Here is a 13,632-nt window from a genome sequence, read left to right as displayed (position 1 = left end):
CTTTCGTGCTGTGCGGCTTCTGTTGACTCATTTGTTTGTTTGTTTTTACGTGAAAGAAAATACGTTTTATGTACAATATTAAATCTAAACGGTGAAACATTTACGTCAGTATGTATCCGTTTTTTTTTCGTGAGGAATTAAAACGCCTGTGTTTTCCGTGTTACGAGTGAGCTGCTTGTCATTATTGTTTGTTTTCCCGCCCGTTTTCCGACTAATCCCGCCTCGGACTTGGAGATTGGCTTGGCGTTTGACCAGTCATATCGCAGGATGTAACAACCCACTATCCAATCATATTTAGGGAAAGCAGAGAGATACCTGAATACGGGTAGGATATTATGAACCCGTGTTTGTCGGCAGTGTGCCTGTGCCGCCGTGCCGCTCTGCTACGGTTTCTTTCGGTCTCTGGCAAACTCATACCTGCTATTTGTAAGGAATTTAAAAAGTTTAAGGACTTAAAATATCTCCTAAAATGTCCAGTGACATGGCAGTCGACATTAACAGCAGTCTGGTGGCCGGCTAAAGCTATTAGCTCTTCTCAGCTGAGTGTCTTAAGGTATGTTTATAACTAGCTACGTTTGTTTATAGTTAGTGTAACTTACTCAAGCCTGTTTACTTCTCAGAAAGAAAACAGCCCGATGTGACTGGTAGCTGTAATTTAGACATGACCGCTAGAACGAGTGTGTTTTGTGAACGAGTGCTAATGTTTTTATATTATTTAGCAGTGTAGAGATGTTCTGTCTTGCTGTAAACAGCAGTAGCTTGCTAGTTAACTAACCTATCTTTATTATGGTTCATAATTCACAATATTCACAATTTTCACAATTCAGCATTTATTTATTTAGTGTCATGTGAACAGTTAAACAGTTAAACAGGCAGTATTAAACTGCTTAGTTACTTTGTTGGTCCTCCTCTAACATAAAACCTACAGAGACAAACAAAACACAACACAAAATAACAAACAATAAAAACTATGACTACACTATAGAGTTAAGACTATAGAGAAAATTAAACTACATACATAATAAATGAAGTAAAAGAAAACTACACACGTTGGCAATATTGGTGTATTATTTTCGTTTTGTACTCGTTTTGTACTTGTATTTTTACACTGAAAAAGAGGAAGGAGGAGAACATCCCCAATGAATTGAAACTAGGGGTGGACAATATATAAAATACTATAAAATAGTATCACAATATCTCAGGTTTCAACAATATTCTTGATTCTTGACTATATATTTTGAATTGCAAAAAAAACATAAATGAAATAAATAAAAAAATAATGAAATAAAATACATTTTGCACACCCCTAATAAAGATTTGCACCAGATTCTAACAGAAGTCAATGACCCAATAATTGATAAACTAATAATATCCAGGATTAAAGTAAAATAAATTATACTGCATAGATATGATCTATCTCTAGCAGGTATTTAATGGAAATAAGAGTAGTTTGAATTTTCCTTTTGCTACAAACAGCAAAAAAATTGTACCCTAAAATAATTTCACAATATTTCAGGGTATTTTTGCCATAGGAGATTTGAACAGTTTGACCAAGGTTTTGGATCTTAATTAGCCTGTTAGGATTATGGCTTTTTGCATGTGGCTAGCTAGCGAGCTAGTTAGTTAGTGACTATGTCTTCATTCACATTACAAAACCACTTTGCTCATATTAATTTTTTTTTGCTCAGATCGGATCTTAATAGTTAACATTCACAAATGTTAGTGAACTGTATCTGTGTGTAATATGAACAAATCTGTCCCTGAAATGCCTCAAATGTGCATATTGATACATGTATAAATGTCGCCTTCTTCACCCACAACAAAAACATATTTGAAAGATGACTTGTAGCTTTACAAAGGTTAGCAGCTCATATGTGGAGCATATTTTGCTGGAGTGGAGAGTAAACAGCTGGTCTGAAGTACATGCTCAGGTCAAGGAGGAGAAAAAAGGTCAGGCGGTTTGCTTTTGCTGTTTTTGCAGCTATAGCTGTTTTGTACGAGAGAGAAGCACGTAATGTATGCGTAAAAAAAAAAAGTCACATGAATTCCAATTTGACCGTGTTCCATGGATCGGATACATATCCGATTTAGGACCACATATGAAAGTAACTTAAATCTGGATTTGTCACAATTTACACAGCCATAAAAAAAATCAGATCTGAGCCATATTGAGCAAAAATCTGGTTTGAGTCACATTAGCCTGGTAATGTAAATGAAACCTATGTTTATTTAAAAGGTTCAGGCTATAGATTATAAAAATATACCCATTACTTTATTAGTTGTAAGCATGCCATAGTGTGTGATTAGAGTGTGATTTTCATCTGTTGTCTCTTATCTGTTGATGTATCTTGAAAGTGGGAGGAACTTGTAAAAACCTTTAAAACATTTTGAAGGAGAATAACACAGAAGGAACACTTTTTTTAACAAAGCTTTTACACCTAATAACAGATGTGATGGGGTCTGTAAACCACAGCACTAAAGGACCAAAATTGGCTTCACCCAAAATAGGTGGTCTCAATTTAGAATAACTGAACCATGGTCCATTTTTCATTTGTTTTCATATGAAAACATATATATTTTTAGATAGTTCAAATATTCGATCAATTGCATGAAGTTGACACAGTCTGTCGTCATCCATTAAACAATAGAAACATAAAAAGATTTATTCTATAAAATAAAAGATATCGGACAGGGCAATCCATTCCACTCATTCTACACTTGTCTATCTGAAGGGAGTTGGATTCTGGTAGAAAGCATTATTTGGAACAACACCTGGAACGGCAGTTATCCAGACATTCTATAAACAAATAATTGTTACGTTTAGCGAGATGCAGCTTATGTTGGAAACCAAAACTAACCAGACCATATGTATACAATGTCACAACACATTCATTTTAGTTCAGATTTCCCGTTTTGAACATGCTTTAGGTTCTGTTAGCCTTGACTGCATGATACATGCTGGCCTTTTTTTTATTATAAATTTGGAATTTTGTAAAATTACATCACATTTAAACCTGAAAAAAATCAGTTTCTCTTTTTAGGCCTTAATGTCCCATTAACCTATATAACATGCTTCCGGAACCCATAATGATTGTTATAACAGGGTTAATCTCATCTTTCTTTCAGGGATCTACTCCTACATATTAGACATCTTGCTTTCAACCTTCACAGAAGACACCAAAGACACTGAAGACACTGAAGGCACCTCTTGGATTGGGTTCTAGCAAGTGGCGTCTCTTTTAAGAGACCCTGACTCTTCCAACCATGGCAAACCGGGACATAAACGAGAACACCCCTCTTTTGGACAGCTCCCTGTCTCTCACCAGGTCAGAGTCCATCTTCAAAGGGAGAAGATTGGCATGTGCCGCCATCCTTCTGGCAGAGTCTCTGGAGCGAATGGCCTTCTACGGCATCACCTCTAACCTTGTGCTCTTCCTAAACAGCAGCCCCTTTTACTGGGAGGCCACCATGGCCAGTCAGGCCCCTCTGGTGTTCATGGGAGTCACATACTTGATATCTCCGTTTGGAGGCTGGCTGGCTGACGCGTTCCTTGGCAAGTTCTTGACCATAGCTTTGAGTCTGGTTCTGTATTTGACAGGGATGCTGCTGTTCCCATTTGTGGCCAGTGAAAGCTCCAGGACTGGACTGTGCGGGGAGGAGATGGCGTTTCCTGTACAGCCAGTAGAGTGCTTCAATATGAGCGGGACTCTTCCCGCTAACATTACTTGCCTTCCCAGGAAACCATACTGCGGGAATATAGTCTACATTGGACTGGTGCTGGTGGCTTTGGGAGTTGGAGCAGTGAAGTCCAACATCACTCCCTTTGGAGCAGATCAGGTAATGATTATGTGATATTAACCATGTTTCTGAAACGTTTGGAGATTTGACTACACTAAAAAAATGAAAAAGTGGGAAAACTAAAAATTTCAATACAACTTACTGCACACGATTTTTGAGTTTTAAGGCCAACTCAAACTCAAACTTTTAAGACAGCCAACTAGAAAACTTTACTTCAGATAATCCCTATAAATATAATATAAATGTTTTAAATGCATAAAAACTTTATTATTAAGTCTCACCAACTAAAAAATTCATGTGTTGTTTAGTTGGCCTCATTTAGGTTTTATGAAATGTGTTTTCTATGTTCAGCTACCTATCCTTTAAGATCAACTAAGCAATTAACTTGTGTCAGTCACTTTTTACACAAGTTAAACTCACATAATGAGTACAACACTATATATTTTTTCTAGTTTAAGTTGACAACTTAGAATTTATGACTATTACATATATGTCTTAATATCAGTCATATAGGCTTGCGTTAACACAAATGTGACTAGCTGGACCCCCCAAAAAAGGCAGCCTTTGAGCATGTGCAGAGTAGTTGGATTGGCCACAGCTAGAGTATAACTACAATTTGAAAAAAATTTGCCAAGACAAATGATTTAGTTAGTCCAACTTTTAATTGAGGCAACTAGTTTGCTATAGTTTATGGTGTTCAGCTGACTTGAAAAGCACATTAAGGAGAACAATTTTAAGTTTTGTACTGTTGTGGAATCAGTTCTTTTAGAGGATCATTTGTTTCTCATGTTTTCTATGGATTCCACACCATGCAGAATACTTCATTATTCTGGTTCAATATGTTTGTTAGTGTAGTTTACAATATCTCCAGCAGGAGATATGTAGGCTTGTAGTGGCAATACAAATGTGTGAAAGTGTGAATTAACTGAAATCTGCTGCGAACATACTGTCTAATAATTACACACCTACAGAAGTCTGTTCATCAATCAGTACTTGTATGGCAAGCGTAATAAATGGGCATCAAATGGCTGATACACCTCCTTTATACATTTCTTGTTTAACTCATTGTCTGTGATCAAAACTAGGCATCTAGATACATCCTTCCAAAATGTAATTGAAGGAAGTTGGCTGGGGAATTAGGACACACCCACACAGTCAATTCTGCGGGATTGTGATTTGTGGTTGGGCTATTTTGTATTAAAAAACTTGAGTGTAGTTCCACTTCTCTCTGATACACTTATATTCAGGTCCTGTCATCAGACATCCTTGCGGAGCTCAAGGCATCCGGTCCCGAGTCTAGATAATGACTAGACAAATAGTATCTATAAGCAGAGGGAGAGAGGGAGATAGTAGTAGGCTTGCTAACCAATTTCCAAGGCATGTCCCGATTCCCCACAAGCACATATTATCTCTGCTCAAAGATTTGGAATGACTTTACAGCCCCAGGACAATGTAGAGTTACCATATTACCACATTGCTGTACCTGCCCTGCCTCTGGGAAGAGATGAGAGATTGGCTTCCTATCCCACTGGATGTGAGGTACATGTAGCCAGCTGTGTTTAGATACTTTCTGTAGGTCTTATGCTGCTCAAAAGGTACTTTCTGTGTCTACCTTTAAACTGATGATCGTATTATTTAAAAATCATTTCAAATAATAAGATTGAGAGACCATTTTTGCATTCTGCTATAAAGGTAACACTTGAAAACTGTGATGAATTGGAGATACAAGGTGTCATGGCATTTGGGGTGGTCACTAGGGTATTGCTAAGTGATCTATTTGTTGTCCCAGGTGTTTGATATAGTGTGTGTAGTACTGGAGACAGTTGATCAGTTTCAGGTGGTGATTTCAAAGGGTTTGCTATGGTGTTTAAGGTGTTGCTAAGGTTTATCTAAGTGGTTGCCGTGGTATTCTAGGTGTTTGATATAGTGTTTTTAAGAGGTATAATACTGGATGTGGTTGGATCTGTTTTCTGTAATGGTTGATATAGATTGATATAGATTGACATTGACTGGTAGTTGCTGTGGTATTTCATGTGGCACCTTAGTTGGTTTATGTATAATTTCAGGTGTTTTGTATGTTGTTGCAAAGAGGTTTGGTCCTGTGGTTCATGTGTGCTGTTTTTAAAGAGTATGTTGCTACACATGTTTGCTATGGGTTACCTAGGTTCTGTGACCTTCCCAGTGTTTGTGTAATGCTGGATGGGTCTGGTCAGTTATGTAGATTTTAAAGGTGGCTGCTGTGGTATTTCATGTGGTACCTTAGATGATTTATGTGTTATTATATGTGTTTGGCATGGTGTTGTTAGGAGGTTTTGTTCTGGAGATGGTTCATGTGGTATCTGTGCTGGTTTGCGGTGGTGTTACAAATGTTTGATAGGGTTTATCCTGGTGGTTGCTGTGATATTTCATGTGGTACAGTTTTCCTCATCACATAAACAAATGGTAGAATGTAAAACAATGTCGGGAAATGTTTAGTGCACCTCTATTATGTCAATATAAAACTAGTAAACTGGTAATACCTTAGGAGCCACATGAAACACCATAGTATATTCCAAAAAGCCACAACAGATACCTTATCCATGTCACATTGAACTCTTTGAAACATCATAGCAACCACCAAAGCAACTCTCCTTGCCATATATTAACAATTTGAAGATTCCGGCTGTTTTTGCTTTTTAGGCCTCTTCAGCAACCAAAAATATTAATGCCAATTATTTTTTTTTTTTTTTATAAGTGAAAAGACACAATAAGTTATACCTTGTGAAAAAATGGGTCTGGTTTTCAGCTTGCATTTCGGGTTCGTTCAGAAAAAATAGTTTTGGTGCATAATTAGTTATTATGTTTATTTAGGATCCATGCAGGGGAAAAATGCATTTTAACATACTTTATGAACTAATGACCCTTACACACCTGATTCCAGTTAAAGCCCAATCTCATTTTAATCACATCTTCAGGGTGCACGTTTACAGCATCTCTTTAAAAAAGTGTGTCATTTCTGTGATGTAAAAAAACAGCCCTGCTTCTTGCCTGTGTAATTCTGTTCATCGGTAAATGGGTCAATTGCTGTGTTAACAGTGTGAATGTCTTAGTAAATGTTTAGGGAAGTTTGCAGAAAGCAGTGAGTAAACCTGACCTGGTGCCATTGATGTTGATCTGTTACGTAGAGAACCTTTAAACAGGTTGACTGACATTCCACCTTCACCTCGAGTTTTCCTGGACTCATCTATAAACCAGAGCTCCTCCTCTCTTATATTGTCACTGTCAAGCAAAAACCTTGTGTCAACAAAATGGCACTTTAACAGGAGACGAAAAAAAAACTTAACTCTTAACTTTCTTTCAATAAAAGTCAATGTAAGATTACTACTGAGTAATTTTATTTTAAAATGAGTAAAAGCAAAAATTAAGATAATGTTTTTTAGCATGAGAGTAATTTTAAAAATAGGCACCGTCCTTTTAGAGGAAGCCCAGTATTAACACTTTACATAAATTACTTAATTTTTCTAATCAGCTCATATTTTTTTGAATTGGGTATATCTTTGCAATGGCTGGAACATTAACCTCTTATATTCTGTGACCTATTTAAACAATAATACACAAAAGGGAGTGCTATATTGTGTAATATTGGCACCGCTGTGCTGTGGTCGTAGATCAGCACTGCAGTGCCAATATTACACGTTATAGCATGAACCTGAAGCTTATTTATTGTGACTATACCACAGTTCCATTATCGCTGTTTATTGAAAGATTTTGAGTAAAGAGTAAAAGAAAATACAATGTGATTGGTTATGAACACTCAGCGAGTTAAAATAGTTCCATTGCTGCTCTGTTTGTAGATGTGCTATTTGGCTGGTAAGCGCTGTATCGTGGCCAAGTTACCTGTATGTAGTGGAGTATTACATGGAGAGCTTCGGTTACAGTCCATTACCGGCTGATAACGGCACTCATAGAACACCTCTCAGCCAATCACATTGCAGGGTCGGAACTAACTGTGGTATAATTAAACCATAAAGAATACTGTTTGGTAACTACACAGGAAACTGGTCAGTGTGAAAAAAACAGGAATATCCAGTGGTCCTGAGAAACTGGTTAAGGAAATGATGGGAAATAAGCTTGGGTTCTTTAAAGTACCTGAAATATACTGGATTCCGTGTACTCTCTCGTTTTTTGGCATGTTTGTTTGCATTTATTGCAGTATTACATAGTGTTTGTTAGCATTTAGCTTGTTGGTTGCTGTGGTTTCTTGAGTGGTTGGTAGTATACTTGTATTAAGATGATGAAAAAGAAATGAAGAGATGATTTCCCAAACTGTTTTAATGGTATAAAAACACTTTTGTGTATTCTCTGTAATGTTTATATGCTGTTATAAATGTAAATCAACAAATATTTGATGTTAATTATTTACACTTTTCTCAACAATACATGTTATTTCAGCATGCGTGCTTAAACACTTGGATATGGCTTGATTTGCATACTTGTTCCCAAATATTAAGCATTTTTTTTTATTATTCAAAATATGAGAAAAAAAAAACAACAACAGATTTTATGCAATTATTCCCCTTTATTCACCACAGCTGAACTATTTCCATAGCTTTGTCTACAGTCTTTCTGTGCTCAGTTGACCGTCTGCTCAGTTAATGTGTATAATTCCACATAAATCTGTCCGGAGTTTGGCCGGGTGGTCAGTTTGCATGAGAATGTACACGTTTTTCTAATACTGTGCATTTTGCTTGGTTTAATCTGTTTTGCATTTCATATTTCCTTTTGCTGTAAGCTGGGGCATGACCTCCAGCCTCGGGGGGGATTTTTATTTACCTTTACTCCTAATTACTTAAAATACACTTATGTTTGGAGTTTCTACAGTAGTTTTGTAACATGTGGAAGGAGAACAGTGAAAAGTGAGCTCAGGCTGCTTTCACTTCATGTATTCGGTGACGAGGCACATACCACAGATTTCTGAGCTACTTTGACTCCGATTTAGAATCGCAGCCAGAAAACTCCAGCGCTGTCACAAGACCGAAATGTGTGTGACGTTGACTTGGAGCTACTTCCCTCTCCCAGCCTGGGGAGAGTGTTGCTTTATCACTTTTAACACTTTCTAAATACAACTATTATAGTAATTGTTTCATAAAAAAAAATCTGTTATTTGCTCTTTAAATTGTTTAAAAAGTTCTTTATGAACAGAACAAAAATGATCTTTATATTGACTTTAGCTTGTACAGATGTATTTAGACAGTACAGTTCAGATTACAATCACAATTCTGTTCTTTCTTACTAGATTAATAATAGGTTTGTGGCCAAAAATAGAACACAGTATATTTCAAGTGTAACATTTACTGACCTGTGCTGTTAAAATGTAAATTAAGCTACATTTTCCACAGTAATTTTCCAAATTGTTACTAGCACAGATGTAATTTTCTAGCTTCCAGTTTTAAATGCTACGCTAATCAAAGCTGAGGTAAATAGACAAAACTAGACATACTACTGGTATAACACTTAATTAGCAACAGTATTAATGCTTTCACAAATACATAGCATAAAATAGTCCTACACCTTATATTTTAAGTTTATTTAACAGTTTACAAAATCATTTTAGTGTGTATAGTGTGGGTAAATATTAAATTTAGTTCTGTTACGCAGCTAAGGGTAGCATAGAGGCTTTTTATAGAGACAGAGTGCTTTGCATCTTCAGGGAAAACCCAGCTCCCTGTGGGGGGAAAAAAAACATTTTTTGTAGAACATTTTGAATAGAATTGAATGGGGAAATTGCAGCTCACAGTGTCTTTAAACAGCTTTAAAATAAAGTGTTGACACCAGTCTGTCCTTATGCCCTTCCATTTGAGAATAGGTAAAGATATATACTAAATACAGTTAGGCCAATATATATTTGGACAGTGATATAATCTTCATGATTTAGCCTCTGTATGGCACCACACTGGATTTGAAATAAAACAACTGAGGTGGAATTAAAGTGTAGTATTTCAGGTTTATTTCATGCAGTTGGACAAAAATATCCTAAGAAGGGTTTAGGAATTACAACCATTTTTCTATAAAACTTCATTATTTCAGGGACTCAGAAGTAAGTGGACAAATGAACTTTACCATAAATAAAATGTTCATTAAAAAAACTTTTGAGGTAGTGTTGAGAAAAGTGTAAATAATTTGCAGTAACTCCCTGAATCTGGAACCCACTAACACTGACACCAAACACTGGGTTTCCTCCTTTATGATGCTTTGTCAGGTCTTTACTGCAGGCGTCTTCAGGTCTCTTGCTTGTTTGTAGATCTTTCTACCTTTAGTTTTGTCTTAAGCATGTGAAATGCATTCCAGTCGGGTTGAGACCTAGTGATTATTCAGAATATTCGACCTCTACAGAATATTCCTCTTCTTTGCCTAAAAAAAAAAAAAGTCTGCATTGTTCAGTGATGTCCAATTAACCTCGCTGCATTTGGTTGAACCTGAGCAGAAAAAAAATCACTACACTTCACAAATCTAACCTAATGCTTCTGTCTGCTCAACAATCACTAGTGACCCAGTGCCATTGGTCTTCTTTTAATGATACTAATAAACCTTCTTCCTGAAGAGTGTTCTTTACTTGGGTGGATGTTGTAAATGGCTTTTTATTAATTATGGAAAGGACTACTGTTGTCTTCCGTGAATGTCCAGGGCTTTTTGAGTTCCTGAGCTCACCACTTTGCTTTGTTTACTATGCTTTGGCCACTTCTAATATTTTCACTATCTCTCTGATGGATTTCTTCTTTTTTCCAACCTAATGATGACGAACTGTACTTTCCCTCCACAGTGTGGGCGTGGCTAAATGCACACTATACTATTGTTGATGTTTGTTAACTTGTTAGCATAACATTTTAAACTAGCATCTTATGTTAAAACAAAATTGTAATGTAAAGTATTTTATTCATGTTAAAATAATGGACACATTTGAAGCCAGTTCATTCATTGCAGTGTGTGTAATGCTTCAGTGGTTCATTCAGATCAGTGTGTGTAGTGTGCGCTGAATGGATAGAGTGTGCCTACTGTTTGTTTAGGGAAGGAAAGCTCAGTATGTGGTTCACTGCAGGAGAAGGTGGTTATGTGCTGCTTCACTTATTATGGTCACTTAACAGTCACATGGTTTGGAGGTGTGTATTGTTGTCTCGGTTCCAACTGTCATGTGTTCCTCAGTAATGCCTGGAAACAGCTGATACTTTGGCCCTGAGTGGACCAGGGCAGGCTAGATGGAACAGCACAACACACAGTAAAGGTTTAATGATGCGCAGCCTGTGTGGTGATGATGCTTTAAGTATATTGATCTTTAAGCTTTATGATTTTTAAAAGCCTTTTCCTCTCTATAAAGACAGTTTTTATTGTTATGTTGTTAAAAACACTTTTTGCAACTTTCTTGATCTGTTGAGTCCTGACATCACAGCAGTAGGACATAAAAAAAAGATCTTGGGTTATTCTCAAGCTCTTTTATATTTAATAAGGTCACTGTTTTTACACATGCACTATTTGTTTCTTTTAGATATACCTGATTACACTTTAATAAGTTTAGATACTGCATGCCCAAAAAGAAAGTATCCACAGTTATAGGGGGGGCAATACAGCAATAGTATATCATAATAAAATTTGTTAATATACTCAGCATTTTCTCAGCATTTCCTGGATTTTATTTAAGGTGCGCCTTATGTATGAATTCTAACAGTCAGGTTGTAAAGAGCAGTAAATCCACTCCACTGAAGTACAGTGTTATAAAGGAATTTTAGTGAAGTTTTTCCAGCACTAAGCAGCATTAGCCGCTAACCACTGTGCTAGCTCTGTCGAACTTTAGCCTATGCATTTACTGTGTTACAACAAGCTATGTGGGGCGAACCGCTAACTGATAGCACCCTGGTTTCCTGCAGAATTTAGGGTTCCTCAGTGCATTTACTAGCGCTAGGCGTTACAGACACGGCTAGTGCTGCTTCTAACCACGCTGTTGAAAATATTGCAAATCTAAGCTTACTATAAATAAATGGAAGTGCTTAACTCACCTAAATCAACAGTTTTCAGAAGAGAAATCTGTGTAGATTAACATCCAGTTTCCCAAAGCAGCAAGACCTGCTGAATTAGAAGGTAAACATTGCAAAACCCTTGTTTATTAACCCATTTATGATTGTCACTTAAAATGCACCTTATAATCCGGTGCGCCTTATGAATTAAAAAAAGACCAGCTTGATAGTACGCCTTATAATAAATACAGTGTGCCTTATAGTCAGTATAATACAGTACACTATATTGCCAATTGTATTTACTTTCCCACCCATATCATTAAATTCAGATCAAGGCTGATTATTTAAGTAACACCTCAGGCTTCGCTTTGGGTAGCCGTGTGAGTTGTGCTGCAGTGAAGCTGTTAGAGCTTCCCCTAGTGTCCGTTCCACCATGCTACTGACACAAAGCAGAGGAGCTGGGGGTTGGGCAACTAAGGAGCCAAGGAACATAACCCCAAACCTAATGGAGCTTTAGACACCTGCAGCAAATTAACTAATCAGCCTCTAGAGGACAGCTTCACTTTAGCCTTGACTGGATTCCAAACAGCACAGGTAGAAAAACCCATCTGACTTACATTAGTTAACGTCTATTTTCTGGTCTATTTTCATACATAAGGCGCAGTGGATTATAAGGCACATTATGAGACACTAGTAAAGAACAGCGGTGTTGCCTAATTTTCCTTCTAATTAGGCAGATCTCGCCACCCAGTGTAAAAAATTAAGCTAAGTTAAATAAACAAAACTGTAATTCTAAAAAAAATATATATATATATTTTAAGTCAAACAAGCAATGCATGTTAATCTACACAAATGTCTCTCCTGAAAACTGTTTGTGTGGGTGAGTAAAGCATTTCCATTTATTTTCAGTAAGCTAAGACAGTGCTACACTGAGGAACCCTGAGTGTTCCGGTAAGCCAGGGTATATTAGCTAGCGATTCGTCCCACATAGCTTTTTTAACATGGTAAACATGCAGGCTACAGGCCGATATACTCACCTGTGAACAGCGAAAGAGCTAGCGTTTAGCGCAGTTAGCTACTGATGCTACTACTGCTCCAGCAGTGCTATCCGGGGTTAGCAGCAGGGTACTGGCCGATAATACTCACCTCTGAATGGCAAAAGAGCTAGCGCTTAGCGCAGTTAGTGGCTAATGCTAATGTTGTTCTAGCTGTTGGAGAACTAAACTGAAACTTCTGTATAACCCTGTACTTGAGCAGAGTGGCTTTACTGCTCCTTACAACCTGATTGGAAAGCAATCATACATACAGTCCACCAGATTATAATGAACATTGACAATTTTGGGGAAAAATACAAGATAGGAGAATGACTGCTCAAATCTGCAAATAAGAGCTTTCAAATGTCCAAGATTAGCTAATATCACTCTGACTGCACAGGGAGGCAGGAAGTCATTTTTTTTATCTCAAAAAAAAAAAAAAAAACAGCTCAGCTAATTGGACTTTCATTGACCCCAACCACAGATGGCTTGGAACCAAATTTGCGTTCCCGCTATTGGTCACAAAGTCGTTTTCTTCACTTGAAAACTCCCTTTTCACTTGTGGTCGATCAGCTAAGGTATGTTTAAAAGCCCAGACAAGTCTGGAGTTCTCTTATTTGGTCTTGCACTGGAGCTACAAGCATAATAAAAGTTTATGTAGACTAATTGGCTTGGTGCTAACTGCAGACCTATCACACATTCAAACAGTTTTCTAATAAAGACTTTAAAGCTACTTTAAAGCTTATTGTAGTTTGTCAGAATAAATGTGTGGATCATATGAACATTGTGGTTATTCTGCAGTAGCCACTATGCTT

The 13,632-nt window shown here is 37.0% G+C and overlaps 1 protein-coding gene across 1 annotated transcript in view; it reads left to right on the top strand.

Annotated features, from left to right (window-relative positions):
- Nucleotides 1-318: 318 nt before the first annotated feature.
- slc15a4 (solute carrier family 15 member 4) overlaps nucleotides 319-13,632 on the top strand; it is a 98,633-nt gene continuing 85,319 nt past the window's right edge. Inside the window, exons 1-2 of the mRNA XM_022670490.2 lie at nucleotides 319-553; nucleotides 3,127-3,837. Coding sequence (XP_022526211.1) covers nucleotides 3,265-3,837 — 573 coding nt within the window. The 5' untranslated portion in view covers nucleotides 319-553; nucleotides 3,127-3,264. The remainder of the gene's footprint in view (nucleotides 554-3,126; nucleotides 3,838-13,632) is intronic.

This window comes from Astyanax mexicanus, chromosome 12 (assembly GCF_023375975.1).
Source record: "Astyanax mexicanus isolate ESR-SI-001 chromosome 12, AstMex3_surface, whole genome shotgun sequence".
Lineage (NCBI taxonomy): Eukaryota > Metazoa > Chordata > Actinopteri > Characiformes > Acestrorhamphidae > Astyanax > Astyanax mexicanus.
Note: the sequence above shows the minus strand (reverse complement) of the source record. Positions and strands in the feature narration are given on the sequence as shown.